This window comes from Pangasianodon hypophthalmus, chromosome 15, assembly GCF_027358585.1.
Source record: "Pangasianodon hypophthalmus isolate fPanHyp1 chromosome 15, fPanHyp1.pri, whole genome shotgun sequence".
Taxonomy (NCBI): Eukaryota; Metazoa; Chordata; class Actinopteri; order Siluriformes; family Pangasiidae; genus Pangasianodon; species Pangasianodon hypophthalmus.
Genome location: NC_069724.1, coordinates 2,230,814 through 2,256,488, shown reverse-complemented (window position 1 = coordinate 2,256,488; position 25,675 = coordinate 2,230,814). Strand labels below are relative to the sequence as shown.

The window sequence follows — 25,675 nt, the reverse complement described above, 5'->3', positions numbered from 1 at the left end:
GGATGCTTATGGAAAAAGTAATGACGCTGTGTTTGGTTGGTTTGAGGAGCACAGGGGGAGAGAGTGTGTGTGTGTGTGTGTGTGTGTGTGTGTGTATGTGTGTTGGCTGTATATAGAGCTGGGCTGTTTATACATTGTGGCGCCTCACACACTATGAACCAGGCCACCCTCCTCCCCTCCACCTCCTCTCTCCAAGTAAATAGATCTTATCAATGAAAACAGTGAACCCTCCCTCTGCGTTTTTATGAATGGACGTCTACCTGTGCCAAAAAAAGCAGGCTTCATTCACCTTTATTACAGAAGAGGAATGTACCATTGAGGCCTAAATTGGGGAAGGGGGGAGCTTAGGAGCTATGAAACCACTCCAGTGCAACTTAAGAGTTCAGTACCAACGTTTAAGTGGTTTAATGCTTTTATTTGTGGGGACATAATCCACACATAACTGTTGGAAAAGCTATAGCATAATTTTGCAACACAAATATCTGGTTCATGACTACACCCACAGGAGGAATATATCATCAATCAATATTTATGTCAAATGGCAAGGGCACCATCTAGAGGACAAAACCTTTCAGTCTCCAAAGAGCTCTGTGCAGTTTAAGTTTACTCCTGAAGAAACACCAGGAAACACTTTTTTTTTTTCTGAAAACCATTTACTAAACGAAAAAGTACTAATTGGTGCTCACAATGTGTTTAAAAAGAAAAAAAATAAAAAATAAAAAAGACAAGTCATAACACAAAAGCTAATATGCGATCCATAAGGCAACAATGCAGCACTTTAGTTTTAGCATTTTACACAGCCCTATACGTTAAACAAACATCTGTAAACAGATGTTCCTGTATTACACATTTCTCTTACAATGCAATATTGTCAGTTCTGCTGATGAGACAAGCCTTTCGCATTGCTAGGAGTGTGTTAATATCCTAAACGCTAAACAACTAAAATGTTCTGACATGCATGATACTTGGCCCTTTCACCATACTTTTAATTAAATATAAAGGGTTAGTACGCTGCCGTCATATATTTTCAGTCATTTTTTTTCCACAAATAACTAATGTTTGCATTTTCTATGGTGGAATATGCAGCGCTGAATAAACTGGTAAAAAAAACAAACAAACAAACAAAAAATTATTAAATCAAATGGTTGAATAACAACACATGGACCACCTCAAGGTTAGCTGATGTGCTGAATCAAAGCTGCTGGAGGGTTAAGTTTTAACACAAATATGCTAATACATCCTCAGGATGTTCAGCTGTTTCATAATTTCTTGCAATAGATGATATTTAGATGTAGGGTACCATTATAATACGCTTAACATATTATAGATTTGGGGAAAAAAAAAGAAAAAAAAAAGTTGCAGATAAAAACATCTCAGGCAGTGGAGAACTTCGCCCCAGGAATTTACACCAGAGGAAATCGTACTTGGCAATTCCCACAGCCCTGTAAACTAAAATAGGAATTTTAATTACGACTCTCGTATCCGTACAACCGCTCCACCACCTGACCGCGTTTTTCATCCGCAGGAGAACACTACTGAAAAATGTTGTGCTACATTTAATAAGTATACACATCCGTCCATAAATAACCTTTATAATCCCTTCGAGAGGTCAAATGTACATGTCCTTCAGACACGACTGATCAGTTTGCACGCATGATTACTGGCATGACGCGAGGACATGGGCACACGAATACAGCATGTTTCTCAGTAAAATACAGCTAGTCAGTCTATTGAACTTAAGACACACACAAATACAAAATTCCAGAGCCGTACTGGTGACATCCTTCTTAAAGGTGTGTGGGAACGTGATCCTAATGCGTGGCCATGATTTATTAAGGTGTGTGAATGAGATCGTTAAGTTGAAGGAACGAGAAAATTATTGTGGTGAACGTGTGTATACGGGGTTTTAGAGAAACCACCACACGCTTGGGGAAAAGCTGCTGCTCATCTGTTTTAGTTAAGAAACACACACACACACACACACACACACTAGAACTTTACATGCACAATTCATTATTAATTACTATACGCAACATCTGTTTTTTTTCGTTTTTTGGCAAGTCTAATCCTATACCCTTAAAATATACTTCAAAACAGAAAGGAAGCTATTGAATAAAAACTATTTCAGACCTTTGACCTTGCTGTGACCTTGACCCTAATTGAATCAATTCCAAAATCTAATCAGTTCATCTGGTTAAATTGGTAATTCCATATAAATCCTACAAACATTCAAACACTCGTTCTCGAGGTACAGCGCTAACGAGAATCTCAGACTGAACGGTAACAAACGATGAAAACATAAATGATGAAAATCTCAGCTCTATAATTTACAACAGCAACAACTCGAGAACGCAGATGAGGAACGCAGGAATGGAAAGAACTCAAGTGTTCAAAAAAAAAAAAAGTCATATTGAAAACAACAGAACTGTTTTTATGATGCAGACAATTTATAAAGAAAATCAATTCTTTTAATTAAAGGTGTGTTAAGTAAGATTAGTTGATTTTTTTTTCCCTAAATTCGCGCTCCAACAGTTAATCAGGTGGCCGACCTCCCTCTTATTCCCGCCCATGTTCATAAAGCTCCGCCTACAGGAGGCCCATCCCAACACAAACAAGCATTCCGGACCGGAAGTCAGTTTTCCCAAATGGGTTTTCTGAGCCACATGATACTTTTGTCCTGAAGTCATCGCCTTAACTATTATTTTTAAATTCTATTTCACATATTTTGTAGGTTATTTGTACAAGTAAGGAGGGATGAAGGAAAAAAAATTCTCTACTAATGCACCTTTAAACAAACTTGCGCAAAAGTTCCTATTCTAGGAAAAAAGTGCAATACTTAATGAGAAATTGTGCATGTAAAACTTTTTAGGATTTATATCGTAACTAATGCAGATGAGCAGCAACTTTTCCCTCCAAGAGTGCCGTTGTTTCTGTAAAAAAAATCAAAACCCCAAAATAAAAGTGTATACACACGCACACCTTATTAATGTGTGTCCACACTTAATTTTCTTCTTCCTTCACTGCTGCCATGCTATTTTTTTTTTTTCTTTAAGTAGTGATGTCATCAGCGGAGTCCTGTACAAAATAGGATAGAAACATATTTAAAAGTTACGCAGTTAACACAAACTGTAGCTCAGTTTTGACCTGCAGGTCTTAGACTGTACGCTGCAACACCTCGGTGTATGCGCGAAGCACGTACAATAATGACACACTTAACTAAAAACACCAAAAAAATATTTTAAAAAACAAAAACCAAAAAAAAAAAAAGGACAAAAGCTATCTACTGCCCTCCACTGGACAAATAAAGCAATGACTTCACATTAACCATGGAAATGTAAAAAGATCAGGAAACCAAGCTCTCTTTACTCTAAAAAATATGCTCGTATATCAACAAACAAATTAGATTACTACAAAGCTCAAGAGTAAACGTAAAGGATGCACCTTTTTTTTTTATTAAATAATTTAGCTCTTGCACAACTCCAGTCTTAGAAGACCAAAGTACAGCAGGGAGGGAGAAAAAAAAAAAAAAAAAAAAAAAAAAAAAAAAAAAGAAGAAAACTGTGTTGACCCTCCAGGAGTAATTTCAGCCGTTACACAATTTTGTGTAGCAGCTGAACTATTTATCTAACGTAATACTATAAGATTATACTCTTATTTAAATACTTGTATTAAAAAAAAACAAAACAAAAACACCAGTATGGGGGTTAGACGTGTTCACTCATCTACGTCCGAGTGAGAACGATACACCATACAGAATAACGAGCGATGTTAGAGCAGAATCTGGCGTAGTGAAGGGAGACGTGGCCTTCGCCTGGACAGAAGCAGCTCATCGTGAACGTGTCGAGGGCGATGACGCCTTACAGGCCTCCTGACTCATAGTCCTGCTTTAAACTGCCCCAGTCCTCCTGGGCTTGCTGCTGCTGGTTATAGCCATACATATAGTCCGGCTGTTTCTTCCCCAAGGGGCTCACAGTGGAGTTGCCACCTTCCTTGAGTCGAACGCTGTGAAATGAATAAAAGAGCAAAGTCGGTCGATCTGTCTATGATGAGCTACTGATAACAGAGATGCATCAATTCCATTTTTTCTCCTCCAAACAGTACAGGTGCACGTTTTATGGTACGATATCGATTCTGATATTTAGTGCAAGTTTTAACCCTCCTGTCATTTAAGCAGTAGCTTTAACAGAGATCTTGGTGGAGAACTTTTGTAAAGAAATACCAGAGACATATTCCGAGGAGAATGGCAAATAGTTCAGCAATCAGGATAACGATTCATGTTAAAGTTACAGTCTCAAATGATTTCAAGGAGGTTTCCATCTTGTATTTTCCTAAAAAGAGCCTTAATTTGACTATGGACACTATAAACGAAAGGAGTTAAGTTCATATAACAGGATTCAGCAGTAACATGACTACGTAAAAATATAAGCTTCATGTAAAAAAAAAAAAAAAAAACCTTCACAATATACTCATCATTTGAACAAGACACATGGTGTTAGCTAACGCTCTCGTGACAGACACTTAGAGAGAAACTAAATGTATAACCAGCCATATTATTTTGGGAAAAAATTATACGTTCAGAGATTTTTATATCCAATCTATTTAGAGATGGAAAAAAGAGTTACTTGTTATACTGACTAACAGTGAGGTTTGAAGCACTGAAACACAGCTAGATAGATAGATAGATAGATAGATAGATAACTTGGAAGTTCACCTATTACAGCAGCACAGAGAGTTAGAAGTATACTAGAAGTAATTTAACATTATAAATGAAACAAAAGTAAAATAAATACCTAAATAAAAAAAGAACACAGTGTAAGAGTGTGATGTGGGTTATCCGTGACGGTATACGTACTGGTTCTTGTGTTTGGCGCCGCTGATATGAGCCTGGTACTGTTCCACCGAATTGAGCTCAATGTTGCACATGGTACACGGGTAGCCCTTTACTGTAGAGGCTGAAGAGGAAAGCATTAGCCATCACTTCTGCTGTTTCTCAGATATAGTTTTGTTATGTAGGCATGCAACATCTCACACACACACCAAACATGCAGCTACACAACTGAAGCATAAGGGCCTTTCGCACTGCTTTAGTTCCAGAACTAAATTTACAGGACTGAAGTACTGGGCGATTTTGCGCAAACTATTTCCCAGTACCGTTTAAAGGGCTGCATTCGAACCGACAGCGGGCACTAGGGCACTAAGTGACGTAAGCCGGTCGACAGCGACGTCATTTGTGCGCAGCGTTCAACAACGGAAACAAAGAAGAACAACGTAAACAAGCGGAGGATGGAGGACGCTGTGATCGGAGCTGTGTTTTTGTCGTGTCTCGCATCCATCTATCGCTGTTCTCCATACTTGCGAAATAAGTCGACACTACAGTATGTTTACACGGCGTTTTAAATCATGGCGAGCGAGGGTGTTTTCGTACGCGTTTGGCCAATCAACGTCTACTTACATCATGGATAGTACCAGTTGTGCTGGTTAGACCCTGCTCCGGAGTAGGAGCTAATTTGGTTCTCGAAAAAGGCAGTCGGTACTAAAAATCACACCCAGTTCCGGAGGTGCGAAAACGCCAAAAAGTGGGTAGTTCCACAATTAGTTCAGGTACTATGAAAAGGTTCCCGCAGTGCGAAAGGCCCTATAGAAACAGTACTAAAACCATCATGAGCGGGAGTTTGTACTATTTCTACTTTACTCAAGTATTATTCAAACCACTGAATACTTATACTCTTACTCGAATACATTTACAAGAGGAAAAAAAATTTTTTTACTCCTTATGTTTTCATTATAACCTTCAAAAATACTTGTTACTACTCGTTACACATTTCACATGCTATGAGATTTTTCTTGCCCAGTTGCTTTGGCGTTCGCTTGTTTAAATTCATTTTAAATACAAACTGACATCCGATCAAATCCATATCAGTGTCAAATGAAACTGTGCACAAGTGCGCTAGGTGGTTTTTGAGCTATTGTTCTCTTTTGCTGGATTTCCCAACCATTCTTACAGGATGGTACGCCTCCTTATATGCTACGTAAAAATGAAATTAAAATTCACCATCAAATCTAAAGAAGACTCTTGAGGCTAGTTAGTTTTAAGTAAATTTGCAAGCTGTTTTTTTTTTCCGCTGCTAATGACACCTCGTTCATTTCGACACGCTTCTTAAACATCAGCTGAATTCTAGGCTTGTCTAAGTGAGTGGAATAAATACTTGATAATGAAAAACTCGTGTCTGAACTGTTCATTTTTGATTAGTTAAAAATATATACATTAACTCCTGAATACTTAAGAATGTTTAATGCAGATATTTTTTGACTTTCACTAGATTTTAGGTCCATACATCTACTTTTAATTGAGGGAGGTTTTGATGAAACACCCACCCGTAATGTTTACTTAAGTACTTTTACTTTGTAGTTTCCTTCGCCGTGACGCTCGTTCTCCTTCCTCACCTGGTGTGGCGGAAGGCCCGAAGGTCTCCATTAGTTTCTGCTTGGTCAGATGTTTTTTGTGCTTCTTGCCGCTGTAGTGTTGTTGAGCCATCACTGGGTTGTTGAAGGAAGCCTGACAGATGGTGCAGAAGCGGTTGGGGTCGTGAACAGCAGGGCCTCGTCCTTCTCCAGTCTGTCCATCCAACTTCTTCACTTGAACAATAGGCTGAGGTACGGCTGGGACAGAAACCAGGAACACACACTTATAATACACACACTCACACCAGAGGTTTATGCGTAAAACAATCCAACATTCGCCCACATATGAAGATAAACGTAATCTACGGAACAAAAATCGGTCGTACTCGTACCAGGTGCCTGCACGCCGAAGCTTTTTAATCTAATATTCTTGGCGTGCACTTTGCCTTGGTAGTGAGATTGAGCCACGACTGCAGAGGAAAAGCTCATGTTGCACACGTGGCAGGCTTTGTATTTGTCCCCTTCACTCTGCAAGGCTTCACCACTCTGCAAGACCTCGCCACTCTGCAAGAAACCACACACGGGAAGCAAATGAACAAAAACATACAAGTGACAACTTAAATCCAACAGCATCATTTCACGTTACTCAAGTCTGTATCCAAGGTTTCAAGGTTTCAAGGTTCTTTATTTGTCAATGCCACCATATGTGCATACATAGAGGAATCGAAATACCGTTTCTCTTCTCTCTTATCAAGTGTTTGCGGTCAATGCAGTCAGTGCAATATAGAACAGAGTTTTGTATGAGAGTAACAGCAGTGTATTTGATAATAAATAGATATAAATAAACAGAGTGAAAAATATATTGTAGACATCTGAATGAATATACAGCTAAGAAAATGTAAACAGTGTATTCTGTAAAATATACAAATATGCGTCCGAAGGTGCAGATATACCTGCAGGTAAATCCAGAATCGATTCTGGGTTTGTTTGCGATATTTTTTTTTGCAAAAATGCAAGATAACATGCACATCACTTCATTGTAGTTGTCGCACGTATGGGGCAGCGTGGTACCTGCCCCAACAGGCTTTTGTTAGCACTTGTTGCAGTCCCCATTTTTGACCACTGGGTTCAATAACAACTCACTGTTGCTAAATTGGGGCAGTGAGCACGCTGCGAACGACTGCACATCTAGAAAGGTGAGCAAATCAACAGAAAACTGGCTTTTCATTTTTTGTTAAACTGCTGGTCTAAAAAAAAAAAAAAAAGAGGTAATTAGCATTTCCAAGGAGTTGCAAGTGATGAATTTATGAAGATTAACATTTGCTGAATGACTGATGTATATGGTGGAGCTCTGCTCCATCTGTCCAGATCAATGCTTTGAGGTGGAGCAGAGAGCAGAAGTACAAGAACAACAGGACAGCAAATGAACTCTGTAAGAGGGGGGAAAATACAAGCAATAAATGTTGCTCTCTTACTTCAGCATCATGTGCTGAGGGTTTGAATCTCTTGGCAAATGGTTCGTCCTCGTGGGTGGCCATGTAGCGTCGTACTTTGCTTGCATGCTTCTTGCTCTGGAAATGTAAAGCACAACTATTAATCAACTCCATGAATCGACTCTATGGATCAACTCCATGAATCGACTCTATGGAACGGCTCCATGAATCAAATCCATCAATCGACTCCATGAATCGACTCTATGGAACTGCTCCATGAATCAAATCCATCAATCGACTCCATGAATCGACTCTATGGAACTGCTCCATGAATCAAATCCATCAATCGACTCCATGAATCGAATCTATGGAACGGCTCCATGAATCGACTCCATGAATCGACTCGCACGTTACAGAGGAATCTAGATCAAACCGATTCTTGAACACACACACACTCGACTCAGATGAGAATATAAAATGGGTTACCTGGTAATGTGCGAGTTTTTGTGACTCTGAAATGAGGACAGCGTTGCACACTCTACACTGCGACTCAGAAAACAGGTCGCCATTTTCCTGGATCAGTCGGTTCACTGGAGCAGAAAAGTGACTTGTTGAATAAAACGATTCAGCTAACTCAACAGTCTGAATGACATTTTCTTTCAATGGACGCAATTTATTCATAACCACGAGTCCATTTTTCTTTCTTACCCGCGTCTTATTGTAATGCTTAAGGGTCGAGATAAGACAAATCATTTTTACTCTTACTCATTTTTACTCATGCCCTCTCCGTAACCATGCAGCGACCTTGTGGTGTCTCTCCAAAACTAGCTATATGCTAACTCACTAAAATTCTGCACCTAGCTCAATGGCTAACAGGCTAGCTAGCTTTCATGGGCTGCAATACCCTAACCTACATTTCCCAACCTATTACCTACAATTGTGCACATAGCGCATTAATCGAATTGTTACCTGATGTTGAATATATAAGCATAAGATTATTTACCCTCCGCTGCCCCCGAAGGTAAATAAGGAAAATCTCCATTCGGTCCTCGGGTCGCCATGTTCAATAAAGTCGGTGCGCTGAACGTTATTTTCCCCACCCGTATTCCGTCTAATCTTGGCTCCTGCGCTGTGATTGGTTCATCGTCCACAAGCAGCGCGACGTCATTACTCCTGCGCATGCGCAGTTCTGCACGCAACCACCACTACAAACACACGATAGATACATTCATTTCATGTTTGACAAAAATTATTGACAATAACATTCTTTTTGTTGTTTTTTTCTTTTTCTTTTCTTTTTTTCTTTTTTTTTTTACATTTTCTAATGTTGTACCCGTTTTTGTTGAAGTTATTGAAGAAAAAGCCCAACACTTTTCACTCACTGGTTCTGAAATGGCTGAAATATTATCTTTCATGCTTTAAGTAAATAATATTTTCTTATATATTCTTATATAAAGTATCGCACTAAATTTACCACAAAGTTTAATTTCTCAGTATGCTCCTTTAAAAAAAGTCATAACAGTGGCTACATAAAAATGCAAAATTCAAAAAGCTATTTTTATTCACTCTATAATGAAGTCTTTTATATTATTATTATTATTATTATTATTATTATTATTATTATATCGCAGTTTTTATCTGAAAGTTTATCTGGATGTTATGTTGATCAGAGAATACTAAATCCAAGTGTATCATATACGTAGCACATTAGCAGATTCAGTAGCAGATTCAGTAAATTCAGCAGATTCAATAGATTCTGTAGCAGATTCAGTAAATTCAGCAGATTCAGTAGATTCTGTAGCAGATTCAGTAAATTCAGCAGATTCAGTAGCAGATTCAGTAGCAGATTCAGTAAATTCAGCAGATTCAGTAGATTCTGTAGCAGATTCAGTAAATTCAGCAGATTCAGTAGCAGATTCAGTAGCAGATTCAGTAAATTCAGCAGATTCAGTAGATTCTGTAGCAGATTCAGTAAATTCAGCAGATTCAGTAGCAGATTCTGTAGCAGATTCAGTAGCAGATTCAGTAGATTCAGCAGATTCAGTAGCAGATTCTGTAGCAGATTCAGTAGATTCTGTAGCAGATTCAGTAAATTCAGCAGATTCAGTAGATTCAGCAGATTCTGTAGCAGATTCTGTAGATTCTGTAGCAGATTCAGTAGCAGATTCAGTAGATTCAGCAGATTCTGTAGCAGATTCAGTAAATTCAGCAGATTCAGTAGCAGATTCAGTAGCCGATTCTGTAGCAGATTCAGTAGATTCAGCAGATTCTGTAGCAGATTCTGTAGATTCTGTAGCAGATTCAGTAAATTCAGCAGATTCAGTAGCAGATTCAGTAGATTCTGTAGCAGATTCAGTAGCAGATTCAGCAGATTCAGTAGCAGATTCAGTAAATTCAGCAGATTCAGTAGCAGATTCAGTAGCAGATTCAGTAGATTCAGCAGATTCTGTAGATTCTGTAGCAGATTCAGTAAATTCAGCAGATTCAATAGATTCTGTAGCAGACTCAGTAGCAGATTCAATAGATTCTGCAGATTCAATAGATTCTGTAGCAGATTCAGTAGCAGATTCAGTAAATTCAGCAGATTCAGTAGCAGATTCAGTAGATTCTGTAGCAGATTCAGTAGCAGATTCAGTAAATTCAGCAGATTCAGTAGCAGATTCATCAGATTCTGTAGCAGATTCAGTAAATTCAGCAGATTCAGTAGATTCTGTAGCAGATTCAGTAGATATTGTAGCAGATTCAGTAAATTCAGCAGATTCAGTAGATTCTGTAGCAGATTCAGTAGATTTAGCAGATTCAGTGGTATCGACAAATATTGAATTGTATTAAAAATCAAAATCGTATTGTCTCATAGCAGATTCAGTGGTGTAATGAAATATTGAGTTGGTGTCTTAATAATCAAAACCTTATCATATTGTAGCAGATTCAGTAGTATATCGAACTGTTGTCATAAAAACTGAAATCATATCATATCGTAGCAGATTCGGTGGTATAATGAAATAATATTTCATTAATATTAGTTATTGTCTTAAAAATCAAAATCATATCATATAGTAGCAGATTCAGTGATATTGTCAAATATAGAATCATTGGATCACGAATCAAAATCATATCGTAGTGTAGCAGATTCAGTGGTATCGTCTAATATCGAATCGCCGGTTTAAGTATCGAAATCGTATCGTATCGTGTGGAAGCCTGAGGGTTATACCAGGGTCTGGGTTGCCAGATCTGCATAAGAAAAGCAAATAACGCCAAAACATATCCATACCAAAACTCAGATCGTATTCTTATACACTTGTTTTAATGTCTTATATAACATATTAAAATAAACACTAATATGTAGTGTTACATTTCCATATTTTTGGATTTAAAAGAAAAACCGCGCGTTTGCGTTTCCTCCTCAGTGGTGTGTGTCACGTGACTTGAAAATGGCTGCCGCATTCTAGCATACTAGATAGTATGAAAAAAATAGTATGCTAGAAAACATCTATCTTGCTTTTTTACATACTATTTAGTACAGAAGTATTCGGGAAGCCAATGTTTGGGCCCAGAAAGTAGTTGTGTAAAGGTGCAGTGCTTGATAGCTGTTAGTTTTACAGCAAATTTACTTGAAAGAGAGAAGCTAGTTAGCTACGACAGGTAGTTAATATTAATTAGCAACACATCATATTTTAGTCATATTTTAGAAAGGTCAACGAGGAGCGTAATAAAAAGTAGTCCAGTTAGCCAGCTAATGTTTAGCTATGTCGGTGTAGCTCTGGAGATGACTAGCAAGCTCGGTTCTTGCTAGTTAGAAGTGCTAAGTGTGTGAAATAGCTTCTCACAGCGTGTAACGTTATGCCTCGGAGAAAACGAAGCACAGGTCAGAATGAAAAACGCAGAAAAGTTCTTCACAGAGAGAATAATAACGACGAGGAGGAAGAAGAGGACAACACTCTGGTCATCTCTGACTCAGAAAGTGATGAAGAGGTGCGTGTTAACTTGGCTGGAAAGTCTAACCATGCATTTGCGTTTATTTACAATGTTATTATTTAGTTTTTTTTAACACTGAGATGTAAATATACACCACCAGAAAAAAGTCTGTGGCAGGAAAGTGACTCCAAGAACAGCACGACGCCTAGAGAGAGAAAAGAAGGCACATATGCAAGGTCACAACACTAACACTTCCACTTCCGCTTCCGCTTCCATCACAGACCTGGTCATAAACCATTTCAGGTAAAAGTGTTATATAAGGTATTGCATTTGTGCCATCAGACATGACTGAGGATGAGATGCTGGATCTGGCTCTGAGACTCAGTAAACAAGAGGCAAACAGTGCTACCCAGAGAGAACAAGTGGAAGACGACAACATGAGAAAAGCCATTGCAGAAAGTCTTCAGGTAAGATCATCTGTCTAAGTGATGTAGCATGAAACACGTTCAGCCATGACTCGCTTGTCATTTGTGTATTAAGTGTGAATTTACTGTACAGCGCATAATAGTAAACAATATGTTCTTTCCAACGTTGTTTCTCCCTTTTCTTTTTCTACCCATGTGGTGCGACGTAATGATCATCCATCACAGTTGGTGATTTTATTTACTTGTTGTTTTTGACTTGAACTGCACTGAAAAACAAATTGAGATTGCGATTTTAAAGGTTTTGGCAACCCTGTTAGAGATTAGAGATTGGGTTAAAAAATGCTGAAGATGATTCCTTTATATGAAACATTGGATGATTTCGATTTCAAAACTTCTGTTCTGATCTATGTGACTTTTGTTGTATGCAAAAGATCTTTTTAAACCCACTTAGCATTCACGTAAAGCTCTTACCCTCCAGGTCAGCTGCGATCAAGCTTCAGAAACGAGCTCCAAGCGAGCCAGGTCCGCGGCAAAGCCTCACCAAGACCGAGACACTGTGACAGCGCACGTTCGGTGCAAGCTCTCCTTTCCTAGCAAGGATGGGAAAGACGGTGGGAGCGACGATGAAGTTCCAGCCGCACAGACGAGCGCTTTAAAACATTCTGGGGAGGTCAGTCCACTACCACCGATGCCTGATCTGTCTCAGAGAACCTTGTCACAGCCTTCACCTCCAAGTCCGGCCCTTCCCTCTGTGCCTTCTGCAGCTTCTCAAGTTAGTCACTTTGCATGGAACTGATGTCTGTTTCATTTAAGCACAGATAGATGGATTCTCAGCTACACCATGTCTGACTAAAATAGGGTTTCAGTAGTGATTTGACGGAATAGCTCTTTACTTGGCCTTAAATAACGATGTCTACTTTCTCTTATTTAACAGGAATCCCACTCTTCACTTCTGGCTAAACAGGAATTTAATGCACACTCTTCTGAGGACGAACCCTCACAGAGCATCTCTCTGCTCGAGAGGTCACCTGTCTTCCTCCGTCAGTGCAGCGTGAGACTGAACCAGAACCTGCTGAGCACCGGTGGATCCTCAAGGAGCATCCCATGTACAAACAGCAGCTCTCTCAGCTTAACCAGTTCTGACCGGTCCCAGAACAGCCCACCTCTTCCCAAAAGCCCTGTTTTTCCTAAGACTGACTCTAAAAGATGCACTAATGTAACACGGGATAAACTTAGCGATTGCACTTCCCGCAGCAGCTTTACAGACAGCGTATGCAAACCTGAAGCCACATTTCAAGAGTCTTCAAGCCATAAAAGCCGAGATTCCCCAAAACACCTTCCACAGAGCAGGAACGCTCAGCCATCATCGCATGTTTCAGTGCCTGAAAAGGACAAGCAGGTTTGTACAGACGTCTGTTTCTCCGGGATTCACAACTTAACTATAAGATAGCGAGGAAACATGATGTATGTAATTAAGTTTTGGTGATCATTCGAGTCTGCCATCTTTGTTTAAAGGAGCAGCTTGATATTTTTTATTTTTTTTGCTACCTGTGACACAAATTACAATTAAAACACCCCATCATTATGAAGTCATTATATTTATTTTTGAGTTCCTGTAGTTATTAGAACGTTTGACGAATCCTTTGAATTGAATACATTGAATTTTCAGTAATGCAAAAACAAGTAGGCGTATAAATAATGTCAGCTCATAAATGGTCCTAAAATGTTCTGTGATAAATACCCAGGATATTATTGTGCATGTAAGGAATAAAATGTGCTGTTTTAGGAAAATAATCAGCCTGAGGTTGGTGTGATGTGGCACTACGCAAGGCAGAGTTACTGTTATCACTGTTATTTTTCCCATGACAACACGCAACAAAGTCCTCTTACACCTCAGTCATTTGAAAACATCATTTTTTAAATTTGTTACATATCATGACACACCATGCTTTTTAACCATTTATAGTTGCATTTAATGTTATGGAATGTTCAAGAGTGTTGCATGTTAGCTGTAGCAGCTGTAAACAGTCTTTCCTTCAGCAGCCTCTCATTTTTTTTTTCCTTTACAAGTTAATAAGACACACACACCCAAAAAAAAAAACAAAAAAAAACAACACAGCTTGTCATGTTACAGACAAATCAGATTTGAGACTTCAAATTTAATTATTGTATCAGTTTAAATAATAACCCTAATATTTGGATTATGTTTGTAAAATAAATCAGTTCTGGGATGGTATCCATGAATCACAGTGTGCATCTTTACATCGAGTGGTTTATTTATTTATTTATTTATTTCAATTTATCTTCTTCACAGTTTTCTAACTTCTTAATATTTCGCTTTAAATCACAGGAAGCTGTCAAGCTGCAACAAGTAAAGGATGGATCCTCTCAAGGACCTGTGTCAGGTAGAACGTTCTCTGTTCTCTTTCCCTCTTCCTGTGTGTGTGTGTGTGTGTGTGTGTGTGGTGTTTTCACCGTGGCTGCAAAACTGAGCAGTGTCCTGCAGCACGTACGCACCACACAGAGTGACTGGTTCCTGCCGACAGGGCCTGCCAAGTTATTGGGCTTCCTGTGCGATGGTTCCGTACAAGCAATGCAACATGAGAAAGTTTCGTGATATTTTAAAGCCAGATATCTGGTTATTAAATCTGCTCTTTTTCTGTTTGGTTGCAGACAGAGCACCAAACATGGATGTGTCTTCGCCTGCAGACGCCAGACCTTTGGATGAGTTCACCAGTCACATGGTCCTTCATTTGTCAGATGATGATGATGACGATGATGAGGAAGAAAACGAAAAGGTATTTATTGTATTTGTGTGTAGGTTTTAAAATCGCGTTATAAATATTCCACTTAAAGACAAAACAAACTGTGTGAAGCTACATAATATGTTTATGTGTAGCATGTTTACTTTTACAGATTATTCCTCCAAGCCCAGTCTTCCCTCAGGACCGTGCGTCATGCGCCGGCCAGCCAAAGCTCTCGCCAACGCAACCCTGCTGCTCTCCATCTACAGCCATCGCCACACAAGACTCACTTCAGACCAAATCCCCTTCCCAAGCTGACTCTGACCAGCCAAAAGTTTCTAGAAAGTCTGCTGATGCTAGACCCACACCACCAGTGGAAGGGAAAGGGGAAGGTTTTGTATCATACTACTGGGGTGTTCCGTTCTGCCCCAAGGGGCAAAGCCCGGATGATTACACGCGAGTCATCCTCACCCAGCTGGAGGTGTACGAGAAGAGCCTGAAAGAGGCCCAGCGACAGCTACTGCACAAAGCTGACTGGGGTCTTCCAGTGAGTTAGACTTATATATATATGTATATACAGAACTGTGCAAAAGTCTTAGGCACCCTATTTTTTTTTTTAGTACAAACTTTGTTACAGATTTTTATTTTCTGACTTCTACATTATTGATTCAGTACAAAAACATTTTAGATTCCAACCATTAGTTTTCCAGCGCAAAATTAAATGTTACAGAAAAATGTTTGTATGTCAGTAAAGAAAGCAGCAGATTCCATAAGAGACACTTTTCAGATAAAAACATAATGAAGGCTGCTGGGTTTCGCTGCAGAAATAAGAAGCGAGTCGACAGTCAAAGTCTCCAGAAGAACTGTGGCTGCTTCTGCAAGATGCTCAGTAACACTTCCAGCTCATTTCCTTATAAAACTACACACACTGCATCTCAGATACTGCTTTAAAGCAACAGGCTGTCACACCAAATACTGACTTTGTTTCATTTATTACTGTTTACTGATCTTTATAGTATTTTTTTAATGTAGAAACATTTAATTTCATTATTTTTGAAGGCATCTTTGCTTTGCAGCATTTCTTTGCATGTGCCTAAGACTTCTGCACAGAACTGTATATATGTACTGCTAGTGAGAAACCTTGTATTCCTTCTGAATATTCCTTGAGTTCACACAGGAATTTAGTTTTCACACTACTTTTTCACACTAAAACTAGTGTGAAAACCAAATGAAGCAGTTTGATGAGGCGGTAAAGAAGTGTCAAGTTATACACAAAAATAACTGAAGGGCCTCGTTTATTAAGCTGGATTTATTCATTAATTGTTCGTACGAGCGTTTACACAAGAAATTCAGTATGAATATGAAATAAAATCCTGTACATTTAGAACAACATTTGTAACCTACCTGTTTTCCCAAGTGTGTGTAAACTTGCACAAAAGAAGACTGACTAATGTAAATCTCAACTTGATCGACCTCAGATCATATAATTTGCAAGGATTACTGCACTTTTGTATAGGGAACATAGTTTCGAGTTTAAATTGCTTATTTTTATTACATTTACAGCATTTAGCAGACGTTCTTATCCACAGCGACGTATACAGTAGAAGTGCTTTGGAGTCTCCATCAAAAACACATCTTTATGCTAGCTCACTAGGTCAGGGACTAAGAGTAACATCGAGAACATTTTGTGAAAACCAGTCATTTTATTTTATTGGCATTAATTATAAAGAAAGTGACACAACACAAGACAAATCCACAGATTAAGACAAATCAACCTAATCATTCAATTATGGCTGTAGAAATGGCGGAGTATAAAAGGAGGACGGGCCGCTCTGTCTGCACAGAGCCGTGAGCCGTAAACAAATGCCTCAGCTGACGGAAGATTTAGTGCGCACATATTATTATTATTATTATAAAAAAATATATATAATTAAATATTTTTATTGGCACAAAGTGAGTTAAAATGAATTCCACTGCTGCCTTTCAGACTTTACCCTGATTGCTCATTTTGTGCTCCCAGCTGTCTGTGCATTTGACCTTTTATGGAGTTTTGTGGGCGTCACTACGTGTAAATGAGCTGGGTTGGGAATGTGCTTTGCACTTTATGGGAATTATGCACACATGTACAAAGAAAATAAGCGTTTTTGGAACTTTTGTAAATCCGGTGGAATATTTTAGTTCAGTTTAATCACAACTTTAGTAAAAGATTGATGAATGAGGCCCATTGTTGCTACAAATGGGCCTCATTAGCTGAGCATCATTACCGTACAAACACTTTACTCTGCAACTAAAGGGCAGCACACTCATTATATATTAGAGTTTGAAAAGAGTTTACAATGTATATAAAGTGTGATTTGAATCGATCTTTGAATCAATCTTTGAATCAATGTTTTAAATTCATGTATTATGACTACGCACCTAATGCTGAAATCCTCTAAAATGCTCAAAGGTTTGGTGCTGTTCTCTGTGCAGGTGTTCCCCTGCCCGGTAGAAAGACCACATGGCAGGAGACTGAAGCGCCACCGAGCCCCTCAGCTTCTGGAGGAGGAAGAGGACGAGGAAGACGAGGGGCGAAACAAGGAAGAAAAAGCGAAAAAGAAAAAAGTGGAGTGGAAGGAGAGAGAAGAGTCTCAAGCTTGTTCGGAAGAAGGAGCGGAGAATGGTCAGCAGGAAACGTACGTCGTCGTGTCCTCTCCTGAGACACAGGAGGAGCTTGGGGTGTGTTTATGGTTCACTTTTATTATTCCAATAATAAACCTGATCTCATAAGGCAGCATGTTAACTTACCGTTCATCAGCGTGGGTGTGTTAGAGAATATAAAAACACTGAGTGTGTATAAAACAGTATAACTGATAACAACTTAGTGCACCAGAATAGACTGTATACTATATATTACTGCTCATATTACTGTGCACTATCCACCGTGATTGTCTAGTGTTGACGTGACTGACAGGGCAGAGAGAGTGTGCCATCTCTCCCACCCAGACAGCCAATTTTGCTTTCTTGGCTTCCGGTAATGGATAGCACTGGGATTCGCAGTCGCGATCTCCCGATGAAAGGCCGAGCGCTTTTCCATTGCGTGAATCGTCAATCGGGATCCCGTTTTTTGGGCTTTATTTTGAAAATGAAGTGATTGCTGCATTGTAGATTACAGCAAACCATAAAGATATCTGGCTACATCCTTGGAAATTGGACCAGAGTGCTAAATTGGGGTTCATATTTACTTGCGGTGTACTAAATATTGCTTTTGGCCATTGTTTATTATGAATAGTATTCATATTCATATAGATACAGTCACTAAAATATCCAGGTCTATATATAATGATGATCTTATTGATTACCTTGATTTCCTTTATATCCTTTTTTTTTTCTTTTTTTTCTTTTTTTTTTTTTTTTTTTCCCCTTTTGAATTTCGTCTTATTGTACTCCCTACCACAATGTTGCACTCATATTATTCATTCCGATAGACTAGAGAAGGGAATGTGATTTAAAAAAATTATTATTATTTTTTTTTATTAATGTTATTGATTTGGTTAGTTAAATCTACAACCCTTTTAATTTCTATTCCACAGCGGAAATCACCTTTACTGTTTGGGCAGCAGGAGTCTACAAGTTCAGCAAAACCTTCCAGGTAACAAAAGGATGGTATCTTTTGCGAATTAACAGATACACTCGCAGTATCACTATAGAGCATTTTGGTACATTTAGCTAAAACCCAATCAGCCTGGATATTAAACACAATCATTTGTTTCGTAGTTGTAGGAAGCCTATTTCTCAGGACCTTTCTGAAGACACGAGGATACAGTCTGAGCCTGATGAGCGTGGCGAAGTTCAGAACGGAAGTTTTGATTTGGAGAGCGCTGTGTGTCCAGGTATGAAAATATCTAGTTCCTAGGGATTTGAATATCTAGGCACGGTTTGAATGATTTTGATTCAGAGTATAAAATGTCTCTCTGTACAGGTTTCTATAGACATCATGATTTTATGACGAGTTGCCGGTTTTAAATCATATTTTTATCCATCGTGAAAAAGACAAAGCTTTCAGACAGAGTCGATTATTTAAATTCTGTTTGAATGTTGATCATATTTACATATTCTAAGTGAAAAAGTAAAACTTAAGTAAATTACGATTCTCTGTTCTGCAGTTAGGTCAAATGTACCCTCGATAGTGAGCAGATAAAGTGACTAGGAAGTCATTTGGGATTTAGTAAAAAGTTTTTAAAAATCCTGCAAGAAGGAGTTAAAGATAGTTGTGTAAGAAAGAAAAGAGTAATAATTAAACAGAATATCACCAACAATGATATGTGTGGTCTGGGAGAACCAGATGTCTCTGCAGATGAATTCTGTAAAGCATCCAAAAAATTGCAAAAATTCAGGTTTGCTAGAACAATTGTGCTTTTCTGGCAGTAAGAGACATTGACATCTGTACTTTAAGAAAACATGTATTTCACCAAAATGACATGAAAATGTTTTTATTACCGGCTACTTTCTAACTTTTCTGGCCAGTTTAACAAATGAAGCAGTCTAAAAAGAGTGACAAATAAGGCAAGCTCACAAACGGAGCAGCTATGGGTTACACATTTGTGAGCTTTTTACTAAAATATGTAGAATAATGTTGTCATTTCCAGTTATATGTGTAGGATATGAAGTATAATTTATTTTATTATTATTTTTTTTTTAATAGAAGATGATAATGGTGTCATGGTCTCGTCCTGTGTAGTGCGTGGGAGACTAAATACTTAAAAATATTTTATTGTAATTTCATATCTAAGCACTTGGAAAAGTTTACAATTAAGATTCATTAAATTTAAAACGTTCTGTTGGTCCATTGTGTTCAACAGGCACTTCTAACTAATGTTACCTTAAACAATCAACTCAACCAGCTGGTAGACGTCCATAACTAATCTGAAGGGTGAATTTAAAAAAAGAAATCACTGAAATTGTCTTGCATGTGATCTAGTTAGTAAGAATTAACATAAAAAAATAATTTGCTTCATTGTGTGCCTTTAAAATGATACTTTCATGATAACTGAGATGAGCTTGAGCTATTCTCCTGTCTCTAACCTGTCTTGAAATACAGAAACCCAGATGACTGAAGACAACACACCAGAGCTGATGGTGACCAGTCCTGCACAGGTACACCTCTCAAAGCACTTCAGCTTCAACGCAGACTAATAACAACACTGTAATAACTATTGTAATGTAGCATTAATAGCTGTTTTCACACAAAATGAACCCTTTTCAAGAGCCACTAACTATTCTCCTCTCTCCTCTCCTCTCTTCATTCAGTCGCAGTTGCAAGCAGAGACTGATGTCATGGAGGTGGATGAAGTGATGGAGCCACCAGCTGAAGCTGAGGAGAGGATGGAGCAGGAGCGTCCAGGTGAGGAGCAGTCGTGGAGGGAGTCTGTTCCCTCTCAGGTAGAGTGTCCCATGTGCACTCGCCTTTTCCCTCTCAGTAAGATCGAGATGCATGCGGCCTACTGTAACGGCACTGTGGAGGACCAGGACCTGGACCAGCAGGACAACCTTTCACTAGGTCAGCAAATCTTTTTTTAGTCTTAACAACATGATTTATTACAAAAGTCGTTTTTTAAAACTCCATGGTTCCCTGCGTATTTAGGGAGTGCTCGAAGGAAGAGCGGGAGAAGAACTGCGATGGAAGACGATGTGAGGTTTGAGAAGTAAGTAGGTATCATAGTGTCCCTTCACGTCATCTGCGCGTTCTTAAACAGCCTTCAGCTTGCGTTTTAAGAATGAAGGGCGATTTTCTTTAATTTTGGAGTTGACTATAATTTAGATTGTATGTGGCCATAAAAATGTAATAAAAATATTATATTTCTTTTTAGAGATCAGTTGTGTTCCTGTCTTGGTGAATAATTAACCAGGTGTTGATGGTTTTTCATCAGATCAGAGAAATGCTTCTTGTGTAATAAGTTTTTCACAAGCAAGGAGTACAGCCATCATGTGGACCAGTGCCTTCAACAGAAAACACTCGGACCAAAGCAGGTAAACCTTCTCAAAATATATATAATCTACGTTTAAATATTTATACTAGTTGACAAATTTATTCAAACCCAGAGCTTTAACTTTAAATTATGTTAGTTATGTTAGTATTTACACAGGGAAAGTTACTCGTATTCAGAGTCGGGTTACGCACCTGTCGTACAGGTCGATTTTCTGGGTGAGCTATTCAGATCGTGCAAATCACCCACGTGTTCTTCACATCTCTGTGGTTACAAGACTTTTCTTGAGTGAGAGGTTTTTGAAAAGCGTCTAGAACACCGACTTTTAAACACAAACACTTCCCGTTAAGCCTAAAAATAATCAGAAATAGAAAAATGCTGAAGCAGCAGATACCATTATTTTCTTTGCTGTCAATTGCAATACAATACAACATAAAAGCATGAGGCTATTTAAAAATGTATAAATGAGAAGATGGTGAGCATTGAAATAAATATCTAACAGGAGTCTATTTACACTTAATATATTACTAATTGTAATCATATTAATCACTACAAATTTATATTCAGCAGCTTATAAAATAGCACTTGATCCAGCACATCCTGTCATTTTTATTATTCATTATTATTATTTTATTTTTTTAAATCCCGTGCAGCGACAGTTCTTTCAGCGCACACCTTAAAGTAGCCTTGAGATTGATAAATTAAGGTCATGAAATCGTAACGTGCATGCGATATATGCTATTTTATTAAACTTTAAATTAATAAATTATTTTATTCATAAAAAATTCGGTCCTTGAGATGAGCAATGTCTGTGATTACGATGCACTCATGTGGGGGGAAAAAACCTTTTCATGGACTTTAAAGGGACAATACTATTCATTCATTTAGTGCATTTACAGCCCAAAACATAGATTTCACCATGATATATTGTGGTTAAATCAAACTTGTAGACAGTGGTGCTGGACTTAATACTGCTCCACACTCAAGCTGATATCAGGCGAGAAGTGAAAAAGTGAAGTGACTTGTGGCCAAGTATGGTGACCCATACTTGGAATTTGTGCTCTGCATTTAACTCATCCAAGTGCACACACACAGTAGTGAACACACACACACACACACACACACACACACTGTGAACACACACGCGGAGCAGTGGGCAGCCTTTTTTTGCTGCGGCGCCCGGGGAGCAGTTGGGGGTTCGGTGCCTTGCTCAAGGGTCTCACCTCAGTCGTGGTATTGAGGGTGGAAGAGAGCGCTGGTCCTTCACTCCCCCCACCTACAATCCCTGCCGGACCCGAGACTCAAACCCACAACATTCAGGTTCCCCTTCGGGTTGCAAGTCAGACTCTCTATCCGTTAGGCCACGACTGCGCTTAAATTTAAGGCCAAAAATTGCGCATTACTGAGACACGCCTCTGTTTTAGGCAAACATCACCCAGCACAACTCGCGCTGAAATGTCTGAACAGCATCTGTACACTGAGAAAAATGAGGATTATGTGATCGGTCAGATTTAAAAGAACATATTACGTATAGTTTACATAAAATATTAAGTTTCTCATCAAAACGTGAGTTAATTGCTTATACTAAATGTAATTGAAACAAGTTTCTGTATACTTGATTCAGTTATGTAGCGAGTGATCATTTCAGATAGTATTAACATGAGTCAGTTACGATGTAAAATCTCACGAGGATGTTGGTGCTGACTTGAAGAAAGTCTGTATTATTAAAATCACAACTCCAGTGACCCAGGTTCGATCCTCAGCTCGGGTGAGCGCGCAGGCTTCGGTTTCACTCAGAGCTTTGAAATTACGTGATCAAATCATGTTGGATGTACGAAAACAAATTGTGTTAAAATAACTAAATTCAATTACGTTATGTTGAACCGATGTTCTCGTTTGAATTAAGTAAATTCAGTGAGTTCACAATTTCAGTATTCACTACGCACGCTTAACTGAACTCTGAATACAGCTCTTTCTGGAGTATTGACATTTCATTCTGCTCTCTCAGCTGAGACTAGCTCCTGTGAGAGACATGCACAAAATTAACATTCAGATCCAATTTGCAGCATCATTAAGATCTGTTTTTCTTTTTAAAGGGAAATGGCTTGCTGTCCGCCTTGAATCGGACAGAAACGGTGCATCTAGGTATGTACACTCCACCTGGTGTATATCTTATCCATGGGTCAGGTGAAAAATTAAACCGATGATTGTGTCAAACCATTTCTGTAATAATTTTGATGTTAAACCTACAATGCCCGGGTTTTAAATGCATCTAAGCACAATATCCAAACTCGTTTCAGATGACAGTGGAGCTGGACCATCTAATACTACAATCAAAAACAGTCGGTAGGTTCTGAACAGTTCACACGTACAACTGCAGCTTCCTGACTCTTTAATATTAAAGCTGTGTGCGTGTGTGTGTGTGTGTTCATGTTCGTGTTCCTCAGCAGCCTTGCAGACGCGTCCGTGATGTCTGGTGATTCTCAAGCTGCAGGTTATTACGTCAGCTCATCTCCTATCAAATCCTTCACTCCCGAAATCACGGACTGTCTCATAAACTTCCGCCAGCAGTACTCGGACAGGACCAGCCAGAGACTCGGGAGGAAGAGGAAATTTAAGAGATAGCATGAAAGTACGGTCCAAAGCATCAATTATTGCTTTTCTTTTATACCAAGGCTAATTTGTGTGCCATTTTTATATCATTTCTATGTTGTAATTAATATCATTAAATGATTTGGTAATGTTATTTAAGGTGCCTTGTTATTTTGAATTTTGTAGATATACTATGTAATGTTCTATGAGACAAAAAAAGAGAAAGCGTTGATGAAACACTTTTATAACTCATAATATAAAATCGTTATAAACTGATGTTGCTTGTTTAATCTTACCTTTACTTTTTGATTTGAGATAGAACTGAACTTTCATTATATTCAGAGGAAGCTCGAGTATGCTACTGTTTTCTTAACAGAATGATCTTTTTTATATTGAAAATGTACATTTCTGTCAAATTGGTTATTAAAACTTGAGTAATCTTTAGTAATAGGAGATCATTGGAGAAAGGTTGATGGTAAACGCAGAGGTGGAAGAAAAATCTCTTTCTATTCACTGCATTTTTAAACATTAGTCATTAGGCGACATTTCACCATCAGAAAGCTGATTTAAACATTTAGCACCAGAGAGCGGAATTGATCTAAATTACTAACAAATCTATGAGACCTAATATCCATGACTAATCTGCTTCTAAGTACACTTTGTCACGGCAGTTTGTATTGAGACAGCTAGCTATTAGCATTCAACTATGGTCAGAGTTATTATCGTGCTAGCTAACATTTGAAAGATTAATACTGAAGCGGTTGTTTTAATCTTAGTTAATGTTTTCAGAGGTTCTTGGTGAAAAGGCTACTAATTTAGCATCAGTAACTAAAATCAGTGTTATTTAAGGTAGATGTCTTTTCCTTCTGTGAGTCCTTCTTGTACTTTTATGTTCTTACTTTAAGACGTTAATATTTTTGGACTTTAACTGAAATGAGTTGAATAAGGTGAAGCTGTGCTTCTTTTGACAGAGTATTTATTCTGATGAGTAATTGCACTTTTACTTGAGTAAAGAATTTCAGTACGTTTACCACCTTTGGTAAAAGGTTTAATGTTGGTAAGCAAGCATAAAATCTTACTTTAGATAATATTGGATAGCTTATTTTGATGATTCTGAGAGAACTCCATGTGCTATTCACACATGAGAATATATTGAAATTTGAGAATACTTACTGAGGATTATCAATAGATAGAAAGCTACGGGTAGAGCAGACACTTTTTTTAATGAACGTAGGCCAATATATTATCTGTGCACAGTCTTAAAGAAGTGCAGGCAAAGGTCAGTAATCTTTGCAAGTCAAGGAAAGATACGCCTTTAGAAGCCACACATAATTGTATAATAGTCTTTGGGAAATTACTTCATCCTTAAAGTTTGTCCATTAACATACTTGTGATTACAGGTTTTGAAGGAGTATTGAAACTTTTGTCACTAAACTTTGATCAGACTCTACTAAGCAAACTTTCAGATCCATATAAATACGTGCTACAGATGCAAATTGGAGAAAAAAAAACAAAAAAAAACAACAGGTGACAGTTTTCCAAACTTCAGCTGTCAGTTTGGGTGAGTCTGTGCCCACTGTAGCCTCAGATTCCTGTTCATGGCTGACCAGAGTGGAACCCGATGTGATCTTCTGCTGTTGTAGATCATCCACCTCAAGGTTGTGGCATGTTGAGATGCTTTTCTGCTCACCATGTTTGTACAGAGTGGTTATTTGAGTTATTGTAGCCTTCTGTCAGCTCGAACCAGTCTGGCTGTTCTCCTCTGACCTCTCTCATCAACAAGGCGTTTCTATCTACAGAACTTTCCCCTCACTGGGTGTTTTTTGTTTTTCGCACCATTCTGTGTAACCTCTTCAGACTTTTGTGCTGAAAATCCCATGAGTTCAGCAATTCCTGACGTACTGAAACCAGACACCAACTATGCCACTGAGTCCCTGTGATGATTTTTTCCCCCATTCTGATATTTGATGTGAATATTAACTGAAGCTTTTGATATGTATCTGCATGATTTTATACATTGTGCTGCTGCTACATGATTTGGCTGCGTGGAATTGCATGAGCGAGCATGTGTACAGCTGTTCCTGTAAAACAGGAAACATTAAAGTGCCTGGTGAGTGTAGATGTGTATAGAGTGAACGGATGAACATGTATAATAAACCACTGATACACACTTTGATGTCATTTGCACCTTAGAGACA

At 38.4% G+C, this 25,675-nt stretch overlaps 2 protein-coding genes and 1 non-coding gene across 5 annotated transcripts; 2 read left to right on the top strand and 1 right to left on the bottom strand.

The window, feature by feature from the left end:
• Nucleotides 1-212: 212 nt before the first annotated feature.
• On the bottom strand, nucleotides 213-9,051 carry znf346 (zinc finger protein 346). The gene is made up of 7 exons (XM_026938840.3): nucleotides 8,839-9,051; nucleotides 8,322-8,425; nucleotides 7,878-7,973; nucleotides 6,795-6,966; nucleotides 6,445-6,660; nucleotides 4,853-4,952; nucleotides 213-4,002 (listed from the first exon to the last, which is right to left on the bottom strand). Exons 1-7 carry the CDS (start codon nucleotides 9,014-9,016, stop codon nucleotides 3,858-3,860), a joined length of 1,011 nt encoding a protein of 336 aa, XP_026794641.2. The 5' UTR covers nucleotides 9,017-9,051; the 3' UTR covers nucleotides 213-3,857.
• Nucleotides 9,052-11,330: 2,279 nt separating this feature from the next.
• uimc1 (ubiquitin interaction motif containing 1) lies at nucleotides 11,331-25,648 on the top strand. 3 transcript variants are annotated; one of them, XM_053240314.1, is made up of 18 exons: nucleotides 11,331-11,807; nucleotides 11,911-11,986; nucleotides 12,093-12,217; nucleotides 12,654-12,947; nucleotides 13,110-13,574; nucleotides 14,526-14,580; nucleotides 14,849-14,973; nucleotides 15,092-15,466; nucleotides 17,392-17,637; nucleotides 18,492-18,550; nucleotides 18,676-18,791; nucleotides 20,000-20,055; nucleotides 20,209-20,458; nucleotides 20,543-20,603; nucleotides 20,829-20,928; nucleotides 22,982-23,030; nucleotides 23,186-23,231; nucleotides 23,336-25,648. In XM_053240314.1, the coding sequence occupies exons 1-18, from the start codon at nucleotides 11,676-11,678 to the stop codon at nucleotides 23,508-23,510; spliced, it is 2,805 nt and encodes a 934-aa protein (XP_053096289.1). In that variant the 5' UTR covers nucleotides 11,331-11,675; the 3' UTR covers nucleotides 23,511-25,648. The 3 variants fall into 3 exon arrangements, with proteins under 3 accessions (XP_053096289.1, XP_026794585.3, XP_053096290.1); XM_026938784.3 differs by having other exon boundaries at nucleotides 11,332-11,807; nucleotides 23,333-25,648; XM_053240315.1 differs by lacking the exons at nucleotides 11,331-11,807; nucleotides 11,911-11,986 and having other exon boundaries at nucleotides 12,089-12,217; nucleotides 12,401-12,947; nucleotides 23,333-25,648.
• Nucleotides 14,638-14,766, top strand: LOC113541835 (small Cajal body-specific RNA 14). Its single transcript, XR_003404219.3, has one exon. It is a non-coding gene; the product is annotated as a small Cajal body-specific RNA 14 (non-coding RNA).
• Nucleotides 25,649-25,675: the final 27 nt, after the last annotated feature.